At 37.3% G+C, this 27360-nt stretch overlaps 1 protein-coding gene across 1 annotated transcript in view; it reads right to left on the bottom strand.

The window, feature by feature from the left end:
- Positions 1-27360, bottom strand: part of GRM8 (glutamate metabotropic receptor 8) — a 349904-nt gene that overhangs the window by 50702 nt on the left and 271842 nt on the right. The window contains exon 7 of the mRNA XM_075024972.1: positions 21502-21638. Within this exon, the coding sequence (XP_074881073.1) occupies positions 21502-21638 (137 nt within the window). The remainder of the gene's footprint in view (positions 1-21501; positions 21639-27360) is intronic.

The following is a 27360-nucleotide window of genomic DNA, read 5'->3' as shown; positions in this document are numbered from 1 at the left end:
TAAAAATGAGTATATACTGCTTTCTGAATAATAATGGGAAAAGATGTCATGGCTACTATTTTGGTTCTGATTTAAGAAGTCCAAGGATTTTTTTGTAGTACAGAACAGAAGCACACAATGCAGTCTTGTTTTGGAAATCCCAGATTTATCCATGGCAGCGCATTAACAAAATATACTTTTTTTCATCCACTTATCTATTCTTCCCGCATGCCCTCCAAATAAAATCTGAATTGGAAACTCATGGATTTAAAGCATTTCCTGCTTAAAATTATGACTCGGTTTGGTGCCAGCTCTCCTTAGCCCACCCTTAGTAAAACCGTGTTCTCCCAGAGGTCACGCTGAGGGAACCAGAGCAGTGCGTGGAGCAAAGAGCTATTTGTGGGCACCAGAATCACTCTGTGTTGCTCCCATGCTCCACCTTTCATTCCTTTGTTAGGTGGTAAGCACTCAAGGACAAAGGACTTGCCTTGTTCTTGCCTATTAAGTACTTAGCACTTTTGATTCATTTGGAGGCTTTATTTATAAGTGCAACAGCAGTAACAAAACTTCACATGTCAGGAATGTTTTCAGTTCCTTCTGGAGGAGGACAGAATGAGGACAGCTTATCAAGAGGGATAATTTTGTCCTTAACAGTTTATTTTTCCAGCAATTTTTCAACAGATTTGAGAGAAAATCACAATGTAACATTGCCGGCCTCATTTGCCTTCCTCAGAGAGCCGGAGCACCGGTTACAGCACTGCGCAGGGTGAATAAAGCAGCAACAAGCAGCCAGGCTCTTTGTCTCCTCTGTCCACTCTTCTGCACAGTGTAGGACTTTGATGTTATTCACCACTCAAAGGGGCAAACAAGAGACCACACAATAACAAGGAGACAAGAAACTCGCTCATACAACCAGCTCTGTGAATCCCCAGAGTCACTCAAGGACTTCAGTGGCGTTTGGATCGGTCCTGAACCTACAGAAGTTAACTGTATTTTATATCAAGGACTGTGATAATTACACAAAATGCAGCATCTGGTGACTATCTAAAAGGAAATCATTTAAGTAATTAGCTTCCTAAAAACCAGAAGAATAACTCAGTTGCATGAAACAGCTTTAACAAAGCCCTAGCAGAGCACTTGACACTCTAAGAAAATATTCACCTCTATTACCTCCTGGTTTTAATCACTGAAATTCTCAAAGCCTGCATAACCCCTACTGTTTCATCTACTAGACAAGAGAGAAAACATGTTATGATGAAACCAGTGTGATAGCAAAGACGTATTCTCCTTCACAGTGTTGTTAGGAGAATAAATACATCAAAGCCTGTGATTTAGTCAGATACTATGATAATGGGGGCAACAGGAGGCCATGGTCATTAATCCAGATCTGTGGATAAATTTGGGATGACTCAAGAAAGAACAGTATTGCATATTTGCCAGATTATAGCACACAATACAGAATCACCAAGAGAGTACACAACACCTCATCCAGCATAAACTTAGAATGGCATGGACAGGCAATATCTAATTTGGCAGAAAGCCTGACAGGATAAAGCTAAGGTGTCCATTTTTTTTTAACTCATTTGAACTAGCACAGTGAGTTGATACCAGATCAGCATTTAATACCATAAGGCTACAGTGTTTCTTAGCTGCCATTAAGCATCCTAAAGTCACATTTACTGTATTGTGAATCCACAACTTAGGTACACAGAATTCCTTTGTGTCTTTCAGAGTTTCTACCTTAATAAAAGCAAAAAGAAAAAAATATCCTTTTATTGTACAGCTACTTATGAATTTGGATACTTTTGTCTTGACAGTGCTTTAATTGACTAAAAACATGCTTAAAAACTCTTCCTGGTTGGCAAGACATTAGAGTGGATCAGGTTACACATCCCAGTGGCAACAACTGATAATAAATTCCTATTTCTGAAGGTCACTGGTAAATATTCGTACTATGTTTTTCATTCTAGTACATCTGACACATAAACTACACAAGATATAACTTCCAGCATGGCAATACAGAGTTATGAATGTTGGAGAACTCGTTGGCTAAACAAACAAGGGGGTTTTTTTAATTAATTATGAATATAAACACTATTAGCTGTTAGTGATGGAACGATTTGAACAAGAATGGACTCTTTAAGCATAAAAAAATTCTAAGTCAATGTAGAGAATAACCAGAATGAATGGCTGTTAAAGGTGCATTTTACAAGGTATACAAGTTATATCTTACCATCTGTCTTGTCTGGATTACTTTTTTTACACAAAACACACAGTTACATTTAGGTTGACCGACATTTCTGAAAAAGCTCTTAACGAAAATGTTATGAATTCTTGCTCATGACTTTTTAATTTCATTTTCTATCCAACAGGAAAGAGAAGATATATTCCCAGGAAACACTGGCCAGTGTTTGAAATTGGAGAGCCCCTTTAAGATACTTGCAGATCTTAGAAAATTCTGGCATTGTAGGATTTTAACTCTGGAAGTGGGTGCAAAGATGGGATTCTTCTGTAAACCCAGCCATCCTGACAACTCAGTTTATAGCTACATTAACAAGCAACATGGAATAGTCAGAGCCAATCTGTGGAGCAAAGGTGTTGGCTCTGAGGACTTGATGTTCACATTGGTCAGTATTTGAAATTAGAGTCTGGACAGGAAGGTTATATTGAACTAATTCTAACATAGTTCAGTGGACTGAACACACAATAATGATTAAAGAAGACTAGATGTCCTTCTGGAAAGCATCTTCTGTTTTCATTTCAGCCAAAAGCAATCCAGTTCACATAGCCTGAGACCCACTCCACAATGAGCAAGTGCGCTAAGTGGGAATAATTAGCAGATTCATTTCAAAAGCAGACTCTTGACTGAAACTAAAATGCTAATGTGTGTACACCCTCAGACTGCTGCTTAGGTGCTACTGTAATAGAAGCAGAGTAAAGGGCAGGGGAAACTATACCTCAGAGCGAGCACTGCTTGCTTTTATTACATCTGAACAGGTCTGCTAAGGGTTTCTGTATCTGCAGCAATTAAAGACTGAAAAGTCATGCTACTTCTGGTCATTTTGTTCATTCCCAGCTATCCACAACCTGCAGCAGTCTTTGCCTGTAATGTACTTTTGAGTTATTATTTTGCATGATATAAACGTAATAAGGAAATTCAGTATAGGACATAATTACATCAATGGTCTTTAAGCTCTATCAGTTTTTTCAGTCACTGAATGTATATACCAAAGGACCCAGCTTCTTGAACCTGTGCATAAGATTCACCCATGTGTTTATTTTTCTATCCTGAAGTTATAGTACTATTGATCACATTTCTTCTCTGAGATTAACTTTAGAAAATAGAAAGCAAAGGGGGATCATTTAGGAACAGAGACTGAGGGACATTGTATAATTTTCAGAACTGCTGAAAACCTGTAAAAGTCATAAACTTTAAAGGGAGTTGTTGGTTCCTCAGCCTTTTTTGAAAATCATAGTATTTTACGTAGACATAAACACTTAGCAGTGGAACTTTCAAAAGTGCCAAGGGGAACTTGTTCAATCCAGCTAATTAATTTAAATGGGAGCTAAGTGCCTTATCTGTTTAAGTGCTTTTGAAAATCCCACTATGCTTCCATCTGCAGTTTTCACGATCTCAATACTTTTGAAAACCTGCCCCAAAGTGATCTAGAAGTTCAAACGTTAAAAAAATAACTTCAGGGGAGCTTAACTTTAGGTGCACAGTTTTAAACAAAATTCTCATGAGGGAAAGAAACCGACAAGCCAAAGACAGACAAAAGACAGACAGAAAAGAAGGAGGGGGGGGGGGGCGACATTGAAAAAGAATGAAAAAGTTCTGCATCTCTTCAGCCTTTACTGATCAAAATACTTGGGTCTGCAGCACTCTTTATACTGCTCAGACCCTGCTAAGGCTGAGGGAGTCTCAGATTATTAAGTAGCCTTAGGTAAACATAGTTTCTAGAAGACTTATTTTGTCACCTTCATTTTCATGTGACATCTTCTCGTAGCTGCTCTTCACTACAGTATGATACATGACAAGGCAAAGTTCATTGTTAAGTGCATCTGAATTCATCACCTAGGTCAGATGGACTGGAATAGCCTAGCTCTTGTATCTATTATTAATAATAGTTTAAACATCATTATTAATTTTATTTGAGTATCTTCTCTGAATTTGGAAAGTGTCTGATAGATTGATGTGCTATCATCAAGTAGCTCACATTTCCCTAAGATGAGTTTCCATTTTCTACTATTCCAATACTTACCAGAGTGAAAACATCAGAAAGAGTATGACAGCACGTCTGTAAGACACGTACTCATTTTCTATGAAATGCATCATGATATAAAAAGAGAATGGCTTCATTGCAATTTAAACAGACATAATAATCATCTCTATATGAGATATCTGCCTGATGGAGCTGCAATTTGCTTCACTTTGCAGCACTAAGACTCACAGTTCACTAAACCATTAAAATAGACAAAATGCCATTTCATATCAAAACCAAGTAAACACCTCTATCCTTCATGAACATTACAAATGCAGTTTCCTCTAATATCTAATACTAAAGCTAAAAATTAATGATGTGAGAACTGTGCTAAAACAAGATGAGATTTACATGACACAGTACAAGTAGTACGTTCACATTCCTGGCACTGATGTTCTTCCAATAATCAAGCAACTCATTCATTTAGCCATGACCTCAGCAACCAGAGGAGACTGATCAAAAATGCTGTTAATAGGTCACGTACAATTTCTGAACAATTTATGTGTACAAACCCGCTCTGTTTTCCATTCTTAATGATCATGGAAAAATCTATCACTTACTCACATAATTCAGCAACCAGTGACAATATAAAGGCACTTGGACAACCTTCAGAGAGTTTATATCAAGAACATTGGTGGATAATATTTTAATGTTTCTGATTATGTTATATTGTCATTTGCAGGAATTTTCATTTTTTAAATCTTTTCTCAGAGCTAGATATTTATTAAAAATTGTGAAACATATGTGTTTAGGGATATTACTGTAATGAATGGAATTATACAAGTTCTGGACAGAGGAATGCAAGTAGTGCATTCCACCAGAGTTGTCAGAGCAGGCAAATATCTTTTTTTTTGTAGTCAGTTAGCCAAGACTTTCAGAAGCATCAAGGCTCTCACATATAAATTCATACAGCTTTTAATAGATATCCAGATTCTTAGTTATAAAAATGACAAAGAACTGAAATATCACCTCCAGCTGTCATTAAGAGTTGTTCTTATTTTTGTCTCGAGTTCCTAGAAGTATTTATCTTCTGACAAAAATGTTCATCAGAAGAGCATAGCAAGTGAGTGAATTAAGGTAATTTAGTCTAATATTTAGCTTTTTAAATTGTCTAATGCATCTATTCTCACAGTAAAAGTTCAAGTCTCTAATGTACCTTGTCCAATCAAGTAATCTCAACCATCAAAAACCAAAATTAAACTGAAACTGGTTCAACCAAAGTGAATTCATTATGAGTCTAAATATAATGATCATTGCAGTCAGTCTGCCAGACAGACTTTATCCCTCTAGAGAAAAGCCGGACTAAACTTACAAATATTTAAGCAGGTATGGACTGAAGAAAAATAAGTCAAGGCCAAAAAATACAGTTTTAAATTAAAATACAAAACAAAACCTAGAATGAATCCAAATTGTCAATGACAGTATAAAATCACTATCATTACCAAGTTTGCCATAATTGCTGTAAATTATTTACCTCATTCACTACACACAGATGTTTTCCTAACAACTGAGATGTCATTTTCTGGAATTTTAGGCATAGACATTCCTAGAGGTTTGCAAAGAACATGGGATCATATCTTTGGTTTTACCACATACTGGTTGAAAATTAATGCAGTTGAGTATCAGTTTGAAGAGGAGTCTGAGAAGCTTGATCAGATGCAATGACCATTAAAGGACCAGTCTGAAATACTACAAGGAAAATGGTTCATTCTCTTTTTCTTTAGGAACAGAAGCACAGGTTGTTGTTACAACTCAGATGGAAGCTGATTTCTCCTAACTGTGAATCCACCTGCCCAAAGTTCCTCCTAGGCACACCACTTACCATCTCTATCTCACAGCTTCCCTAAAGGAAAAACAAAGCCAGTTAAATTTACTGTCATTTAAATTTTAATACCTATTTACATGCATGTATGTATAATTATATATATGCACGTATGATTTAAAATGACCTAGACTACAGGAAGGAAGGTGATAATTATATTATTTGAAAGCAGTGCTACAGAACAGTTAAACAACTTTGGTCTCTAAGCTTAGAGTTAGCCTATACGGCTCTGATACAGTGTGACTTTCTCAGTGACCTTAGGCAAATTATTTAACCTGCTTGAATCTCAACTTTGCAATTGGCTGGAGGGAAGCTGTCATGCAGGCAGGAGCAGTGGAAACACTTAAGTTTAAAATGGGACTAAGAAGTTTAAGTAGCGATATAACTGATCTCCATCTCTCAGGTCTAGAAGGTTTTTTGCCCATCAAGTACTTATATTTTAGGAAGCTTGATTAAAACAATTTTTACTTTTAAAACTGAGCAATATTTTTTTCAAAGAATTAATACCAGAAACATCATAACAATTCTGTGCTTCCTCAGCATGTCAAAATCTTTCTTGTCATCTCCAGTTTCTCAGAACTACAATATTGTCAATCTCTGGAATTACTAAAGCTAAGACAATGTACTTTTAATGTTCTGGTCATATTAACAAGTCATTCTCAGCTAGGGCAAAACAGCTGAAGGGAAGGATGCTCTGAGGTAATACACACAAACAGAAAAGAGCGGTGTAAACAAATATAAAGCTTCTTATACTCATAAACAGAAAAGGTTAAATACTAGCCTTGCTTTATCAATAGAAGTATGTTATTTAGTGTGCTGAGACTGTAATTTTACCTCAAAGAAACTAGCCTCGCTAGTTAAGTCATAAAATTCACGACTGCTGAATACTTATATAGAGGAGCATACCATGGAAACCTTAAAACAGGGAATAATTGTACCACTGTATCATAATCTACAGAGACTGTTTATTAGTGCTATACAGACTTTAAACCCCAGTCTTAAAATGCTAGCCTTTGAGTGGTTTGGGACCTGTTTATTCTACTTTTTTTTTACTTTCACTTTTCTCTACCTGTGGTTTGATTGGTACTGATGGGCTACAGAAGTGCTTACCCTAACAGACTCTTGGTACAAGGGTAGGAGGAACTGCAATATATTCCCTTCTTCAATTTGCCAAACACCAAATTTACTAATCTGCATGGAATACCTGGAAAACAACATTTTCAGAGGCTTTGGGGAGTAGACTAGCACAAAGTGCAGTGATTAGCAGGCCATCAAGTAAACAGCCACTGTTACTACACTGTATAACTATCAGATGGAATTTTACAGCAATCTAGTAGGCACTTCAATATAAGCAAGATTTTTTTTTTCTTTCTTAGAAACATGAATCACAATTAATTTTTAGGCAACTGTTCCTGGAGATAGTCTTTTTATTTACAAATGAGGCCAAAGAACCAAAAAAACCCCCCCAAAATCCAAACAAACAAAAAAGCCCCACCACAATTATTTCCCTAAGAGTTTTATGACACAGAAATATCCTATTCAAGATGACATCAGCAGACTTCAGATTTTTTGGAAGTGCCTTGCATGGTCTATTGTCTATATTTTAAAAATATGTAATTACTATCAATGGATCAGACTGCAAATCAGGTTTCCAAAGTTATTCTTTATGCAGAGCATTTTCACATTGACAATCTCTATCACATATACTTACCTAGAGGTCCTCACTGCCCTTACATGCACCTGACATGCACTGGGAGAGGTTTTAATGAGCTTTTTTATATATATAACTTCTGATGTACACACAAGGATTGAAGTCATCATACACTACCAAAAGCAGACTGTGCCATAACTTTGCTTATAATTAAGCATGTTGAAAAAAACTCAAATTAAAAAAACCCAAACTTGTCAGATTTCGATTTTTTTTTGAAAATGCTGTTTTGAGAGGAAACCTTCCACCATTGCCCCTTTTTGTCAAGTGATAGGTTTTGACCAGCTCTAGTACTAAGGCCATTTGAACCACAAGGCTTGGGAGTACATTTTTCTTCCTGCAGTTGATCATGCAGAAATAGCCTGCAAGCACACTTAAAAAAATTTAGTGCTTTGAGAAAAGAAAAGGAGCCTAGTTCCAGCAAAAGGTTTTTTAACATCACTTTCATTGTGCCGTTTCTCAGTTCTGCCCAAGGTCCATATGATCACTAATTTAATGGACTAGTTGCATTTCTTGATTGTATTGGGTCTGGCTGAGATGGAGTTAATTCTCCCCATAGCAGCCCTCATAGTGCTGTGCTCTGCATCAGTAGCTAGAAAGGTGTTGATAGCACACCAGTGTTTTGGCTACTGCTGAGCAGTGCTGGCACAGCATCAAGGCTGTCTCTCCAACATTTTTGCCCCCCCCTCAATGGCAGGCTGGGGCAGGGCAAGATCTTGGGAGGGGACACAATCAGGACAGCTGACCTAAACTAACCAAACAGATATTCCATACCATATGACGTCAGCTCAGATATAAAAGCTAAGTAAAGGGAGACAGAGGGGGGGCATTTTGTCTTCCGGAGCAACCACTACGCGTACTGAAGCCCTGCTTCCCGAGAAGTGGCTAGACATCACCTGCTGATGGGAAGTAGAGAATAACATCATTTGTTTTTTTTCTTTGCTTTCACGCGCACGACCTTTGCTATCACTGTATTAAACTGTCCTTATCTTGACCCACGAGCCTTTTGTTATATTTTCTCCCCCCCCCAGCTGAGGAGGGGGAGTGATAGAGCGGCTTTGGTGGGCACCTGGCATCCAACCAGGGTCAACCCACCACATTGATGAAGCTTTTAATAGCCATAACAAACATGCTCCCTCCCAAATCTGTTGTTTTATTTACAGTTACCTAAGTTAAACTTCGAGTTGGCCTGTCCTAAGTCCGGTGCTCCATAGCTACTATATTTCCCTCCAATCTGTGTCAGATGCCTTTTGTTCCCAATGGTGCTCAGACTCTCGCCCACTTCACAGCTCAGAGTAACCAGAAGAAACACAAGGGGTTAAGCACAGCTGCCATTTGACTTTGATGGAATTTTATTTAGATTTTTTTCTTTAATTTGAAGACTAATTCATTTAATAAACCCCATTGTTTAATGAAAAAATAGTCACCATTACATGCTTTTAATCATTCTATTGGTTTAAAGATGTGTTTCTTTATCAAAACAAGAAGCTGCTGGCCCCAAACACCTTCATGATGCCCTGCAAAAAAATGTACTGGGCTAGACCTTCAGCAGATTTAGATCAGTCCACTAACTTCAGTAGAGTTATGCTAACAAGGTCATGACCCATACACATACTCACATTACTTAAGAAGATGACCTGTCACCCTTTTTGTTATCTTTAATACTTCATTATTTTAAAACTAGAAATTAGCCAATCAGAAAAAGCCTTAGTTCAGTATGAAAAAAAAGATATTGATGGGTTTGTTTTAGTTTTAATCCTGGCTCATTATTTCTAAATAGTTTAATCTATTTTGCATTTCTTGATCAGTACAAAAGATGCTGTGCATATGAAACTGAAGAATGGATGCCTCTAAATTCCAACCTGCACAACCTTTCCTACAAAATAATACCAATACACAAATAATATATTCTTTTTATTCCCACACTGCTCACAGACCAAGACTTCAATTGCACTAAGGGATATACAAATCTGCAAGAAAAAATTATGGTCTCGATCCTAAAGAATTCACAGTCAAACCATAAGATAAAGGAGAGCAAAGTATCAGCATAATACAGAAAAGGACATCCTAAATACAGTAAGGCAACACTGGTCAGCATGATAGTCAGCAGCCATAGCATACCTCCAAATAGATGCTTTATAAGGAAATTGTAGCAAAAAGGTTTTTAATGAGGGAACTGAAAGAAGAGAGCAGGGGAATTTTGCATCCATCTCTTGAGCTTTCCATCCAAGCGTAAGCGGCAGCAAGACGGAAAGCACAAAGGCAATAACTTCATCACAGACCTCTCAAAGAGTAACAGAAAACAGAACTGGAATATCTTGTGATCCTGTGCTTCCTGCTTTCTAAACAGTGTTTCAGCAAAGTGAAGCACTTGGAATTTTGAGCAAAGTTGCCCTCTCCTCAGCAACCTTGTGCCTTAATTGACTGTGACAGAGGAACAGACAAGCTCAGTTGAAATGTAGGGATCAAGTTTATTTCCTTGTCTCAAGAAAAGAGGCACTATACCTAAACCGTTCCTGACATATTTGTCCAACCTGTTTTTAGGAAAAAAAGCAGTTAATATGTGTAGTATATTCTATTCTGAAGCACTGCAAAATCCTAAACACTGAGACATATGTTTTGACATTACTGTAAGGTGGTTTTCCATTATAATAGCTCATATCTTCTTCGCAACCTCCTCTTAGTGAACAGGCAGATCTTTCCATTATAATAATTTTGAATTTTCAGCACTACATAAACAAAAGAAAATCACATTGGCCCTTTAAACACAGTTCCAGCCAGGTAAGAAAATCACATATAAAAAGTCTGAAAGTCTAAGCTGGTTCAGAACTGTCAGAAAACAGACTGTGTTTTATATGAGATTTTCAGCAGCAGGGGAAGAGCAATCTCTGCCAAGTCTATACTGCTGCTTAGAATGAAGAGTCAATAATTAAATTGAAAATTCAGCGGAGAGAGTGATCTGGCAGGCACAAAACAAGCATGTGGAAGAAGCTTAAGCTAGAGAAAATGCCACACAGCACATTTAGTCAGAAAAAAAGGAAAAAAAAATCCTTGTTACTAAGGAAAGAAAGATGAACACATTCAAAATGAGAGTACTTCAGGAAGACAGGGGTTTTCATATGGACTGAACATATTGAAATTTATTCTACAATACTTAAAGAACTGACTTGGAAGACAGAAAGCTCTTGAGACTTTATGGCAAAGTATGGAGAACTTGCAGATGGGAAACCTAGTGCTTATGCTCAGAAAAGAGGGGAAAAGCAGAAGCCAGGGAATTATCAAACATTCAGTTTAACTTGAATTCTCAGAAAAATCCTGAAAGACATAAACACACACATTTCAAAAACACAGAGAAAACAAACAAGACAAATAACAGCCAAAAGGGATCTGTCAACAATGAGCTGTCACATTTCCTTCAGTGAGAGGGTAACAGGCATCGCAGATGAGAGGCAAGCAGCTAGGTGTCATTTATCTCAACATTAGAAAGATTTTTGACACCATCTCAAATTACACTCTCAGTCATAAGCAACCTATTGAAACAGATCTAGCCCCTAAGGGCTAGGTGCAAATTATATCAGAAAGCTGTGGGAAGATAAAATTTGCCATTGATTCACTGTCAGGATGGAAGATGGTACAGGGTGGGGCCTGGAAAGGTCTATACTTAGTCTGCTATTATTCAATACTTGTAATAAGCACTCAATGCAGTTTGGATGATAAAATAGAGTATATGGTGATCAAATTTGGGCAATAACACTGGAAAAGGTTGAAGCTATGCTGAAGGTCAGGACACTTATTCCAAATGATACTGCAGAGAGTCTCAAAAAAAGGAGCATGCAGTTTAACAGAGACAACTAACAGGTAGCACATGATGGGTCAGGAAGGACAAAGAGAGAGCAGCTCTTCAGAAGAAAGAGATCGCAGGGCTCTAGTGGATTATAATACGTTGAACCAATGTCATACTGTTGCAAAAGGGGCAAATGCCATCCTGAGAAACACAGACAGAGAAAATAATCTTTCCCCTCTACTCTGCACTCATGAATACATGAAATGATGTTTCTCCTGTACTGAGAGTTCAGCCAGAGCACTTTGTGAAGGCTGGATCTCTGGGTTTCAGTTTGAAGGGGGATCAAACGGGAAGTCCAGAGGAAATCAGCAAAGATCAAAAGTATGTCTAGAAAACATGATCTATGTGACTAAATTGAACAAATTCAGGTTGTATAGCCTGAAGAAATAACACAGCCTAGGGGGTGAAACAACAGTCTTCGAACACATGAAAAAGATGAGGATGTGCTTGGTGTATACTGAATAAAATAAGAAATAACGGGCTTAAATTACAGCAATGAAGAGTAAAGTCAGGTATTTATAAGACACTTCAGAGTGATAAGGGTAGTTAAAAATGAAAGAGAATGCCTTCAGAGGCTGTAAAGTCTTCATGCTTGGAGTAACATAAGTATAGAAGATGCTAACTTTATGCAAGGGCTAAATAGTCTCTTGAGATCCCTTTTGCTGTCTTCTATAGTGCTAGGGCAGATTTCAGGTACTAAAGATTTTGAGCACAAAGAAAAAAACTAAGATTGTAACTAGGCCAAGTAAATAGAAAAATTTCAATGTATTCTCATGACAGCTAAATTCTTTAGACTGCCTTTTGTGGTTTTACAGAATACCTATTTAAGAAACCAATTTTTTTTATTTATAGGAATAAAGTAAATAAGAAATGCTGATGATTGTACTTTTCCTACTTCTTGAATAATTAATGATGCATTTAAATATTTTTATGGGCAGAACTGCTGTATTGCTTTTGGTTACAGGGAAAATGCTTCTCTGAAAAATGGTAGAGAAAGAAGGTCTAAGTAAAAGAAATCACCACTGTCACAATAGTAAACTGTTTTCCACATAGACATAAAGCAACATAAATCAGTTTGGGAAGTATTAAGCAGCTCTCATGTAAAAAAAGTCCAATCTGGAGTCCTATATGTGAATGGAAAGTTCTCCAAGTATTCATAGAAAAGTTGTCCTTACCTACTAATGTGATGCAGAACCTGAAACAAAAGAAGATCCTAAATAAGTAACCAAAATTATAAACTAATAAATCTGTCATGGCGTTCTTCTAGAGCTCTTGCTAGATACATACACAGTCTTGCACTCACTCGTGAAACTTAGAGTGTAGGAGTCCAGTTGCTTGTATCCCTCCCAGCATTTGCTTAAGGCATACAGGAAATCTACCTACCAGCAAATCAAACAAGACAAACAAAGAAAAGCCAGAAAACTTAAGAAATGATGGCTGAAGGAGATCTTGGGAGTACTCCCCTGGCCCCACCTCTGATTCAACTCTGCAAAATCAATCTGTACTGCTCACCTGCTCCAACCAGCCCATAGCACTGGAGACTGCCCAGCCTCCCAGGCAATGCAGCCCAGTACTTAATTATCCTTATCATTAGAATCTTCCAGCATGTCTGGGTTAAATCTCTCTCACTGTAATTCAAGTCCACTACCTCTCCTAATAGCCAAATTAACTATGACTAACAGTTTGTTCTTTTTCTGAATAATCTTTTACGTATTGAAAGAGATTAATGTAACTCCCCTCAATTCAGTCTTCTCCAGACTAAACAATCCTAGTTTGCTCAACCTTTCCCTACAGGCATACTTTTAGATGGCTGATCATTATCACTGCTTGCAGCTGGACTCTCTCCAGCTACTCTACTTTTCCAAGTGAAGTCACAGTTCTGCTAAGAGGTCATAGCACCAGGGAAGAGAACAGATGGATTACATCACAACTCTGAGAGTTCCTTGCTGCAATGGCCTCTGGCAATGCAAATCTCAGTTAACCATTCCAAAGACATTGCTCAGCTTTATGCCTATGCTTTCCATAAAGGAGGTTTCGTTTCAATTTGTGGAGTTACTGGAAACATTACTGCAATCCTCGCTATTTGATCCAGTCATTCCCAGCACATCCTATTGTCCCACTCAACACTAAATCTGTTTACTGTGAGCTGAAGTTAATAATGAGATTAGCTATGCATTCTTTATTCCCTGCCTTAAGCTGTACTATCACAATATCACCACTAAAACCAGTGATACCATTTTGGAAATGTGGAAAATAATTCACTCCCTGTGTTTAAATAACTTTAAAAAAAGTGTTTGGGGATTTATCAGCATGAAAAATCCTCGATAAATATTAGATGACTATCCTAAAGAAATGAAATTAATACTGCTGCAAGATGAAGAGAAATTGCAGCAAAGCAAACAGAAAAAATAATCATACAGTAATGTTCTGCTAACTGCTGGTTATTCTCTTTCATCATATCATAACCACTGAATGTCTCTTTTGTTTCCCATTTAATGATTTTTAATTTACTAGTAGACTTCCATTATGTAACACAAATGAACAATAATTAAAGTAATTTCATCTACCATTGTTGCTTTTAAGCATGAACATTTTGCTTCTAGGTTTAAAGGGCAGCTCAATCTTCAAATTATAATACATACATAAATTTATGTGGGGGAGAGGAGAAAGATGGAGGAGACTGGGGACAAAACATGGTGATACTCCATGTTTCACACTGGTACCTCACAAACCAATTCACTGCAGACTTGCTGCCAACCATGCATAATCCAAGCTACCTGCTACGTCCAGTAGCTGTTTGTCTATGCTAAAAGTCACAACATTAGCTGGTACCAGGGAGCCGCTAACCCTGCTCTGAAGTCCCATACATGAATGTGGAACACTCCAGGAACATGTATAAAAGCTCCTGATTTTTCATTGGTCTATCACCACACGGTTGTTTTTATTGTGAAAGAGAAAAGAATATTTTAAAACACAAGTGATTTATTTTATTTGTCATGCATAGCAAGGCCTCCTTTCTGGTTTTTTGAAAAAACAAGAATACTCTATGGTCCTGTTAGTTATCGCTATTTAAAGAACAGTTCAGTCTAATCATAACACTTCTTACAAAAGATGATAACAAAAAACTATAAAATATCTACCATCCACTCAAGAATCTTGTGGAAAATTCACAGCCAAGCGTGCAACTGCAACCCCATGCTTCATTTGAGAAACCTGACTTTCACTCACCCTGACAAGGTGGGAAAAAATCCCTATTCATCCTAACTCTCAAGCAGAGGCTGTTTCATTGGCAATCTGGTATCATTCTAATGAAGAACAAATGGTTATCCAAGTTCAGGATATTTTCTTAGCAGCTCTCTTTTTTCCATTTTCTTTTTTTCTCTAGAGAATCAGTCAAGAAGTCTGTTTCATTGAGGAAAAAAAAAAGACTATTAGGACCACCAAAGTAAAAATCTTTAAAAGGAAGACAAGTTGACATTCTTCTTGGGTTCCTATAAGGTCATTGGCTTTTGAATCCAAGTTCTGTTTTGATTTTCAGTCATGTCTGAAATAGCATCTGTTCTACTACAGGCACGTCTTAAAACCATTTAATGCTTTTTCAACATCTGTATTCAGCTTATTTCTCTCCCATCCCAAAGTAATTTTTTAAAGAATAATACAATCTGTAATCTTTCAAAATCATAAAATCCCAATTTTATTCCATGTTTTGTGTATTTTATTGGCTTGTCTACAATTTTCATTCACTGTAGCCTACTGCTGACTGACTTTTTCAGTCTAGCATTGGTCCTTAGTGACTACAAGTCTCATATTGACCTCAGACTGACAGTAAAGAAGAATAAATCCTGAGTCATACTTATTGACCAGTGCTAAGATCAGGACTAGCTTTGTAAAACCTATGTAGCCTTCTAAAAACCATAATAGTCTCTCTCTACTTTCAGCCCTGTGTAGAATGAAGGAAGACAACAATATAATTTTGAGAAGAATAATAGAAGAACCTAAAACATTTTTTCCTGTCTCATTGAGTTTTATTTTTAGCCCAGCATCAACAATTTTCAGGCAGATAACATGGACGGAGTGTAAGTTTGAACTCTACTGCCCTATTACATATCGGCAGAAGAGCACCCTGCAGGCAGTATGATTGTCATATTTTGTTTATAGATATAATCATATACAGCACTAAGTGCTCCTGTTGCATATTTCACTGTAGTGTGTTCTTTTGTTAAACACAGGGCTTAGGTTCAGCAATTCGAAAACATCTATCAATTATATAATAGCTACCACAGGAAAAAAGAGGCTCTCTGGCTTCTTTAATGAAATATAGTGGCCTACAGCAAAGCTTGAAACTTATTTGCTGCAGTTAGAGAAAACATCAGAAGCTTCTTGAATCATTTTCTTTTACCATGTCACAAGAAAGGGAACTAATGCATTTTGAATCTGTTACTTCCAAAAAGAATTCACTAATGTCAGTGTTGATAGTTTCCTTCAGGATTAGATACATAATTTACAAGAGTCCTAGAAAAGAAGAGAAATCAAATACTGATTCAAATCTTTTTTTGTGATATGGCTGCCTGAAGGGAAGCTCATTGTCAATGAGGAGTTCCCAATTTTTACTAGTTCACCAAACACTGTGCTTAGGGCTGATGATGATTATGGCTGTCTCTCTGATAGTTCATCACATCAGTGTAATTTTAATTTATGGTTTTCTTAGTCATAAATCAAGACCATTACAGAAAAATGGATGCCCCTGAGTCATTTATATCCTCTGTGCATACACTCCATAAATCTGAAAGCTTATGCATCCTATTATTTCTAAGAGAATGTTAAAAATCTGTTATTGTAAAATTTCTCTTGCCTTGCAACAGAACTGTTGTGCTGTGGTGAAAAAACAAAACAAAACAAAATAAAACAAACACAAGTGAATTCTGTCTTAAAAATTTCACTGTTTTCACTTGAAAGATATAGTGTTTTGATATGCTTTGTTTTTTTCTTAAGGAATAATATCACATAAATGGATATCCACTTAAGCTTTTTAACTGCATCAGCTAAATACCTGATTCTGAAAGCACCAATAATTGTGTCTGCCTGAAGTCCCATCAATCAAAATTACTAACTTGGAAGAATATGGATTTGGATCTACATATTTTTTCAGATTAGGATCTTTAAACACAGATTTTGGTAGACCAAAACAATGCATAAGCTTGAAATGAAAACTGACAATGCTTTAAACTATATTAAAAAGGATTTTTTTAAAAAGTCAAAATATTAGATTTTAAAATTTGTAAACATTTCAACTTTTCTTTTTCCAACTGGCATTTAGGTTTTAAAATAGAACATTTTTAAAGAGGGGAAAAAAGTCCCTCAGAAATTAAGCAGAACAAACTGAATGGGTTCCTAAGGAAAGGGAACTGAGAAAGTTGTTATTAAAAATTTAGGACTGGGACTATTTCCGTTTACTGCCACAAGCCATCAGTCAACATCTTGATCTAGCCCTTATTACAACACATGCAATACAGAACACAGTTTCTAAGAGGGAATTCATTATTAATCACAAAAGGAAGTTGATTTCAAATCATAAGTGCCAGCAGAAGCAAACTTGTTTTTAACAACTTTCCTCCTACAGAGACTGCATGGTTGAGAGCTCAAATTTGCTAAACCCACACATTTGTAGGGAACTTTTACATGAGACATCGTATGCAAAATACTGTTGCAATGTGAATAAAACATAACTTTTGCAGAAACAGCTACCTTTTCCTGGATTTTTATTCATTATGAAAACCAGAATATTTTTGGAAGAAAGCATTTTAACTATCAGAGTTTCCTGAAAAATGTTACCTTCTTCAACTGATAAAGAAAAGAAAATGAAGAAAGCAAACAACAGAAAACCCTCACAGTTAATGTGTAGTCAATGATCAGAAGTTCTAAGGCATTTATTTTTTCTTTCAGTGACACTAAAAATTTTTAGGGTCTAGTTATTTCCAGTACATTAAGATTATTGAAAGTCAGGCAGCCTTAGAGAGTAAAAGGACTTTAAAAGCGGTGTAAATCTACATTGTCAGAATCACGTAAAGTGATAATAGTACAAAAAGCAATCAGGTTCTTTGAGACTATAGTTTGATGTTTCTAAACATCTGCTTCCAGAGTTTCCTTGCATCTGTCAAAGATTGAGATACCTTATTCAAACCGAAGAATCACACAAAAATTTAAAATTTTTAAGATTCTGACTCTTTTTTAATTTAACTTTTATACTGGATCTCTCAGCATTGTCATGCATGTGTTTGTTTTGTAAGAATTGGAAGAGTAGTACTGATCAGTAATCGTGAAGTTCTTGTATCTGGAAGCTAGGGCTGCTTCAGAGGAAAACTGAAAGGTCAGTCTGCCTAAAGAAGAGCATTAATTACTGAGGACTACAGGGAGAAACCAGCATTGCAGCTAGGAGGGTCTCTGCAGCTGGTGAAGCCTGCTGACAAAAAGCCCCTTAGGGAGCATGATACAGAGTCTTTATCTAGCCAGAGTCAGCACTTTCTGCCCAAAGTGAAAGCCAGCACTGCACCAGGAAAGGAACTTTGACCACAAGGACCCTGCAGAGGCAGTGAGAACTTTGAGGAACCAGAGGCATCAGCAGAGGAATCCTGAATCCTGAGGGTCGGGGTCAGGGACAGGACCAGGGCTGGCCACTGGGTGAGGAGCCATAGCCCACACAACAGAGACCTGCAGCCAAAACCTGATAGAGAAAATATCAAAGAGCATCATAAGGAAAAGGAAAACAAAAAGGAAGTGGAGAAAAATAATTTTAAAAAGAAAATCAGAAAGAAAAAAAGAAACCTTTTGATTCAGTTATCTAGATACAAGGTGTGTTCTAATCTTAGTTATATTAATTGTTCCAAAGGTTGAACTGTACTACAAACCTGGTACTTTCATGATTTATTTTTCTGTCATGGAAAAGAAATACATGAATAAAAGCACAATACCAGCTGTATACATGAACACAATCATGAATACATCATAGCTACGACATGTTACCACACAATTTGAAAAAGAAGTAACTGTAAAAACAGGAGTAGAAGTGTCTATAAAGGATATCTAGCAGACAGGATCATTAAAAATCATAGTTACACGTGTCTTCATTAAGAGGAAACTGCAGGACAAAGAAGGAAACAGTGGGAAAAGTATTGTATTTTAAAAGCATCTCCTTCATAGAACAGCAGGGTAAAAAGTGCTCTGCCATCTTAATACTGCTTTGCCTTCAATAAATATAGATGTTTTCACCAAATCCAATGAAAGCATCCACTGTGTTCCCTCTGATTCATTGGCAATCAAAGGCACTACCTAATTTGCAATATGATGATTTGGAGTATTGACAATCATTCACAAAGATTACTCGGTTTAAGTACATTCTGCCTAGTGAGAGGAGGCAACAGCTTTGCCACTGCAGATCATCATGTAGCATAACTACTATCGACACGTGCCATGTAAGTTTAGTGAATATAGAAACAGATGGAAATGAACTGTATCACCCCTATCATGACTTCCTTCTTCACTGTTAGCGTACCAGCGCCTGCAGATGCCGATGGAGACAAACACCCAGCATCTCAAGCCCTGACAATCTTTAAGAAATAAATCCCAGTCATCCCTTTAGAAATCTTCCTGGCTTTAGATAAAGATGAGTAAGTTGAGAAACAGGAGTGAGAGGTAGGGAGAGAAACATCTTGCTGAATCAGTCCCGTCGCACCGTGCACGAGGGGACTGAGCCCTGTGCGCCTGCGCGCACCCTGGTCCGTGCGAGCACGGGCTGTGCAGCAGAGCAGGGGGCCGTGGGACGAGAGCAGGGCCAAGGCAGGAGGCTGGGAGAAGAAACACCCTCTGTGGTGCAGTGTGCCAGCCTTTTCACTTCTCCACAACTCCACACGCTAGACAGAGCTCGCCCGCAAATGTGGACAACCAGTTGCATCCAGCGCGTGAGCTCGTGGAGGTGAAAAAAAGAAACAGATGAAAAAAGAGAAGCAAGGAACATCCTAACACATCCATTCTTAATGAGACTTAACAAGAGGTGTCCTTAGATAAATCCTTTCCTGTTAGCTTTGTGGTCAATGTGGTTAGCATGGTGTGGTCTGGGTAGCAGCCAGTCTAATCATATTTCAGAGAACTCCCTGGAGTAGACATACATCAGACAGAAATAATGGGACTGAAAAGCTACAGGCTTAATGAAAAATTTAGCAGTCTAGGGGGGGATAGGAAAAGGCAGACTGGAATGACGTTAAAATTGAAGCAAATTCTAAGGTAGCTTTTAGCTACTACTATGTAACTGCTATGTTAATACTAACATTTGTGCAAAATGTGTGTTAGCAGTTTTTCAGCTCGCCTAACAAACACTAACTTTTCAGAAAACTGTAGCAATTATAAAGAACTGGAACATATGCCATAATAGTTATGATAAGGGTCTAACTCTAGTGTTTTCCAGAAATTACTACTTAGTATTAAACTTTAAAATTGTTTAACCATTTTTTTCTTTTCTTCCCTTTCACAGACAGATATCAGGTTAGTGGAGGGAGATAACACTGCCACACAGTCTGCTACACACAGTTTCTGTTGGTAGGGTTTTTTCTACTTGGGCAGAAGAATTAAATAAATGAGTCCTTGCCAAGTAGTTATAGATATTAAATGGTAGATATGGTAAAGTGGTTTAACAGCTATGGCTGAAAATGGGGAGCTATCATATGTGTTGCTGCGGGTAGCACTCAGATAATTATTGCAAAGTAGTCTCAACAGGAGAATCATTTGTAAATATTTACTACACTGTCTTTGTTACTCTTCTTCAGGAACCTCTCACATGGAAAACCAGAGATGTTTGAAACCTGCTTTTTGTGGTTTGATTAAAGTAACTGCATAAACTCCCTTTGGTGAATCTAATCATCAATTCACACTGTTGCCCTTCTCATCAGCCCTTAGCAAAACAACACTGGATATTTCACGTTTGCAGAGCTACCCAAATGGCTAACATACCTCAACAAGTAAGCCCTTTAAATATTGCACAGATAACAAGGAAACAGTTTAACTTCATTTTGTTTTTCTCATGATTGTAACTCTTCTCGCATGGAGCCATCTTCTGACAGAAAGAAGTGCCTTGGACTCAAGAACTTCTCAAGTTACAGCTGTGGCTTGATGCTTAGCTGTCATACAAATATTGCATATTATATTCTCTGAATCTTATTGGGATGGTGATTTTCAAAGGACATATAATTCCATGCACAGGTGGGGCTTAACTACCACAAAACTTGCAGAACATATTAAGGTAGCAATTAGAAACACCCCGTAAGGATAGGTAAGTTGTTGTGTCTTTTGCTTCTTCTGCTATTAAGTAATATGGAACTATATTAATCCTAGTTAACTACATAGAAAAACTCCAAATTCTCCCTTTATATTCAAGAAATACTGTTATTGCAGTAGTTCACCATCCCTGTGTTTCAACTAAATCAGAAGTGGTTAGAGAGTCCAAACTTCTCTTTTACTAAATACATTTCCATCCCCTTATATTATTTGAAATACCTGGGCAATATACATGTACCCATCATTTTGTCTGACACCCTCTTTTGAGGGATGAGATCCTATTTCCCCACCTAACTTAATAATCAGTCTGAGGAATATCGGATATATAATGATTCTAAAATATCATTTAAAGGAGCAGGTAAATACACAACCTACTTTAAAATATAAAGAATTTTGTTCAGGTTGTTGTGCTACCTTTTACTATCTTCTCACAAAGAGAATGGAAGAGCTCTCTTCTGCCAACTGACAGAATAAATCATCAGCATTTTTTAAATGTTTTGAAATAATATAATACTCAATGAGTATTCTCCAATGTCTGCATCATAATCAAACTAGTACTTACATTTAGATGAAGTTGGTTAGTCCATTGACCAATTACTTTGTATTCTGCACTCTTGTTGGTGATTTGATACTGAAAAATATCATAGCGTCCAGGAGCATCTCCATTTTCATTGAAGACAACCGGTGTTCCAGCACTCCCTGAAAAAAAATTAAAAAGCAATTAGGATAAATACCTTTAAAGCAACTTTCCAGAAAATAGATTTTGGAGGAAAAATACTAATTAGAGATTGAGCCGGTTCTTTGTAATGCAAGGCTAGTGCGGTAATAAATCCAGAAACCTCTGTGGCAGGTACACCTGCCCTGATAGAGACCAAAACATCTCAACTGCTGAAAAGAAAGAGTTAAAACTAGAAGCCACGGTTTAGGGGTTGATCCACCTGGGCTGGTGGTCACATACACACCTCGGCTGGTGACCACCATCCCCTACACACTTCTGTCAGGGGATAGGAAAGGTAAGGCCCTTTGGTCAACAGACAAGGCCCTCAGCCAATGCAACGCCTTGGTCAAGACAAATTTCCAGACTGCTGCCCATCTATGACCAAGAGCCCTGGTTCGACCCGCCAGAAGACCCTTTCGAGCCAGTCTTCCTCAGAGCAGCAGGTCTGCAGTTGGAGGCTGTCCCCTTAGACTGGGATGCTGACTAAGGAAACTCTCTGGTGTTGAGTGCCTCATCTTATCAGTGAGTGATCGTGCATTTTGAGTCATCATTCTAAGCTTAAATTTCATTATTGTTTGTGTAGTAATAGTTCCCCAACTGACATCTTGAACCGGTAAATAAGTTGTGTTTGTTGCAGTGTTTACAACCTAATGCTCCTGTCCAGTCTGCCTGTTATATCTCAATACTGCATAATGTTCCTGTTCAATTTGACCATTACATTTTGCTATCATTAAAGAACATTGACTTTTGAAATACACTGCTACCTGTCTGGTGTTTCTGCAACTACCTCACAAAGAGAAAATACGTTATCATCATCACAAAAAACTACTTTATCTATAAGTTAATTAAAACAATTTAGAAAGATAATCTTTTGCAGTCTTTTTGTTTGGTTGTTTGGGGTTTTTTTGGTGTGTGTGTCTATTACAGAACATTAGGAAATTCTGTGATAAAACAGAGGTGGAGAAGCTCCTTTTGACTCGCAGAAGGGCACGATTTCACTTTAGGATGTGAACGCAGTGCAGTAGGCACAAAATAGCAATCTTGTAATGAACTTGATAAAGAATTTTGCTGTTAAGTATGAAAATAAAATTAATATCATCAACTCAGAAGCCAACACTCATAAAAGACCTTGAGATGCAAGTGTCTAAATCTGGCCACAGTTAATGTGATCAGTTTCTAGCACTGACCACCTGTGTAAAACTGTTTTATCAAAATAAATTAAGGATAACAGCTGTGCTTGTTGCTCTCTCCTCTATACATGACACTGCCTGACAGAAAGGTCCATTGCGGAAGCTGTCAAAAGTTATAAATTGACACTCTGTTCTTACTTCGATCAACAAAATGTTCAAAGATTGAAAACTACATGTCTACCTTGGCAACCAGGCCAGCCAAATTAGAACACATTTTGATGAATTCCCTCAAGGTGAGATCAAGGATCTGCACTCCTACAGAGACTTTTCAAAAACTACACAAAGAATATGATTCTCACCCATCCCCCAAATTCATATATATAAATGAATCGTATTTATAGTTGAGGTCCACTGAAGACAAATTTAAGTATGTTAAAGTTCTACTTCAGTGACTGGAGAATGAAATCTACCTTTACTGGGGAAAAAACCCAAACCACCTCAAAATCCAGCCCCAATGCTTTCACTTTCTACGTATGAACAACCTAGAAAGGGAGAATATTCAGCTCATAGTAAATTGGTACAGTATTAACCTAGAGGCCCCAAGTCCACTGTGAGTGGTTTCTAGAGAATGCCAAAAAGCCTGAAATTCTGGGTACATATCAAATAGAAGCTAGCCAGCAGAAGTGGCAACAACAATCTACATACCCCAGAATTTCAGCATAAATACTTCTTCTTGTATGTATGTCTGTCTCCCACAAAGTATTTTGTTCTCTTGTTTGGTATAGCAGCTTTCATACAAAACTGATATCCAGTGAAATAAACAGTGCTTTGAGAGTGACAAGTGGCACGTTAACTACTGTGCCAATTTCACAGTTCTGGCAGCAAAAGTCTGGCTGCAAAAATTAGATGTGAGCAACCATGGAAGAGGAGTATCAAAAAATTATGTGTGATAAAGACTAAAGACCCCATGAAGACACAAGAGACTCAATACAAAATTTTGGAAAGCTCTTCATGCTTTGCTCCCAATTCATTTGACAGAATGAAGGGCAAGAAAAATACCAGTCTACAATCTTTCAAGCAATGAAATTATTCTTCAGTGCTCAAATAACAGGTTGATCCAATAAATTTCTTCCACCTAATAAACACATACTCAACTCTTGCCGGTATGTAGGTATGTAGGTAACCTTCAAAATATTACTCTCAAGTAATGATGGAATTCATCTTTCCACTCAGCAGCATTTGAAGAGCTCATGGAAAGAACAGGTATCTTTTACCAACAGATACAAAATGTCCTTTGTATCCCTTAAGACTAATGGGAACTTCAGACATTCTTATGCTCAGAAATAACAGTGTGAGCTTATAATCTATTGCTGGTTTTGGAAAAATCATGTACGAAGAGACAGACTATAGTACAGGCCAGAACCATCTTTCTCTTTGATGTAGTGGTGTTCTCAGCTAGAGCATAACAGCATCTCACGCTGTGCACCTCAGTCGACAGGGACAAAGCACCCTGCTGAATTCAGCTGCCACTCCAACTGAGACCAACAAGATCTTTCTCCTATAGCAGAAGTTAAAACAAACTTTGCCAAGTTAATAAAATTAAGCTTGTTAAAAGCTGAATAAGTAACAGAAGATTCAGACTCCCATACACTGGGAAGACCACACTATCCCTCTGTTGAACAGCAGATTTAGAAAGTACCATAACAGTCACAGTGCCTTCTGTAAAGTTGATTATGTTCTAGCAATGCTGCCATAACTAGTAGATACTGTTAGCAAGCAGTAGCAGACCCTTATTTTCATCTATGTCTTATGTCTTATGACTTATATGTCTTTTAGTTCATTGTTGCTTTGTGAAAAGAAACATGTGATGGACCTAAAACAAGGAGGTATGCATGGCTGGATTGTGCAAATAAACATTAGCTACATAACCAAGAAAGAAAAGCTTAAAAACTTTTGAAGAAAAACTGGGGATTTTACCAAGGGTTCCCAAAATTATGAATGCAAGATGGTAGCAGAAGCCTTGAAAGTGTAAGGACAGAATGAAACTAGAGGTCTCAAGGCTATAAACAAATCACCAATGGTTAATTAGTGTTCTTAAAAAAACGTTAATCTCATCTGAAGAAAAATATACCCTGGTGGATGACCCGGATGAATAGTTCATCTGGGAATGGATAGTTCACAAAATGAAAAGGTTTTCTAAGAAAATATACTTTGTTTGATAGTTCATCAAATTAAAGTGAATACTTCCTGGAAAAAATGGTTAACACTGTACAGAGATCAGAGAATTAAACCGTGTAGAGAAACACTATAGCTGACCATAACTAATAGCACAGGTGGAGGCATGTCTATATTCAGTATATAACACTGTAACAAATGCCACTCAGTTGTACAAGTGCCTCTTTTTCTGACAACCAGAAATGCAGAACTGAGTACTCTTCATATCTGGTACCATACTGCCACGTATGCTTATACTGTACCATTGCAATTACAGGGAGCTGCATCTTAGTTCTAGTTTAAGACACTGAGTGTTTAATTGCTCCGCTTAACAGTCATCGAGGACTAGCTGCTAAATCTAAATGCAACACACTGTGGAGAGACAGTAATACAGAATACAACACTGACCTGAGGTAGTGAGCCCAGGTTAAATAAATTCCAGCTTAGATAAAAAGATTTTGGGAAACCACACTGAATAGTTCTTGGACGTGGTATTTACCTTAGAGAATGAACTTGGATATCCTCACCCAGGAACCGCATTTATTACAAGGTAGTTAAAGAACAGTAAGGGAACTGTGCCTTTGGGCCTTTTCACATTTTATCCTCTGTGTGGTTATGTTGCCATGCATAATTTTAACCCATGATTGACTCAGGTAATTGTATGCAATCTGTCACCATCTTAACTGAATTTTTCATATAGTCTGGATGCCTAAAACAGAAGTACGTGGTAGATTTTCAAGAATACATAATAAGCTTGGCTAACTATGGAAAATCATGTGTAAGCCTTCATCTTCTTCATACTTCCTTTGTGCCAATCCTTTTTTGGTTTTTGTTTGTTGGGTTTTTTAATATATAAACAGAGTTACTAACTTATTTTGAGATCTGTTTCTGAAGTCCCTCTTTGCTGAGCAATTCCAGAATACTTTTAGAAAGCCTTTTTTTTTTTTCCCTGATATATAACTGTAGACTGGTAAGTGGAAGGAAAATTTCAAATTTCACAATGAAACATTGCTCAAAAGATTTTCAGGTTTGTTTTGAAATCCCACTTTTTTGCAGTTAAATAGGTAAAACAAAATAGGAAAATGCAGCTCATTTAATGTCATCAGTCTGTAAAGGAAAGACAAGCAGTTCAGTCTCATGGTTCATATAGAATGAAAGTGTTCATTTTTCTTTACAGGAACTACTTAACCAAAAGGGACAAAAGGGATAAGATACAGAGAGAAACATGTAGTGACAGAGCTCCGTCCATTCTTCTGCTGCTTCAAAGACATCGCAGCACAAAGGAATTACATTGTCCTGACAGCAGAGCTGTGGCTATGTCCAATGAGGTGGTTCAAAATACGGACAAAGAAATACTAAATTGTGCACCTGAACTGCTGTCCTGACTTTTTCAAGTCATAAACATAAGCATTTGTCTACTGTTGGGCATCCTTTTAACAGCCCTATGTACTGTAAGTCTGATGTGGTCACCTCAAAGCTTCTTTGCTGTATCGCATACCAGGTCCCTTAGATTTTCTGAAACACTGAATGGCTGATAAATAGATCCTGCTTCAAATCACTCCAAAATCAGACTAGAATATATAATCTTCTATAAACCCTATAGAAAGTAGAACAGTTCTGTTACCATTCATTTGAAGACAATCCCTATCCACAGCATAAAAGAATATGTTACATTTTATTAAGCTTAAGGACACATTTACTTATTGTAGATATAAAGTAATAATCCGGTACTGAAAGAAGTTATCCCTCCTCCTTCCCAGTTTACAGCCAGCAGCATTAAACAACTCTGGGTGTTAAACCAGCACATTAGCTAAACGTTACTGAAGCAATGTGTCTGTGACCTCAGCTGTTTATAAGCCTTTCAAAATGAAGCTTAAACTACCCAGAAATGTTATTTAGAGAAGGAAAAAAGTAAAATGCATGAGGTTTTTAATTCAGAATCAAGAATGGAATGGATCCTTTTGAATTCTTAATGCCTGACACTGATGTCAGCGAGGACTCTTTCTGATAAACAACTGTTTTATGACAGGTCCTTTGTGCACTGAACTTGAAAATTCACAATCTTCTGAAGAAATCTTTAAACATGTACCGTGATAGTCTTAAGATGCTGCTCAGCAACTACCTTATCCTGCATATGCCTACCTTATCAAGTTACATTTCACATGAATCTAAAATATCCCTGCTCCTAATGCAAACTGTAATCGTAGTTCCCTGTGAGGTTATGGAGTAAACTTGCCCAGCTGCCTTCCAGTGAAGTTGTTCTCTTTACATCTCAGGTAGTGGGAAAGAAGTGGAATGACTGGAAAACCACAAGTTCATGCGCAGTTGTGGCCAACTACATTTTAAAGTGATTAATCTG

Source organism: Buteo buteo, chromosome 4 (assembly GCF_964188355.1).
Source record: "Buteo buteo chromosome 4, bButBut1.hap1.1, whole genome shotgun sequence".
NCBI classification, from domain to species: Eukaryota; Metazoa; Chordata; class Aves; order Accipitriformes; family Accipitridae; genus Buteo; species Buteo buteo.
The sequence above is the reverse complement of the archived record's forward strand: the minus strand, read 5'-3'. Positions and strand labels throughout refer to the sequence as shown.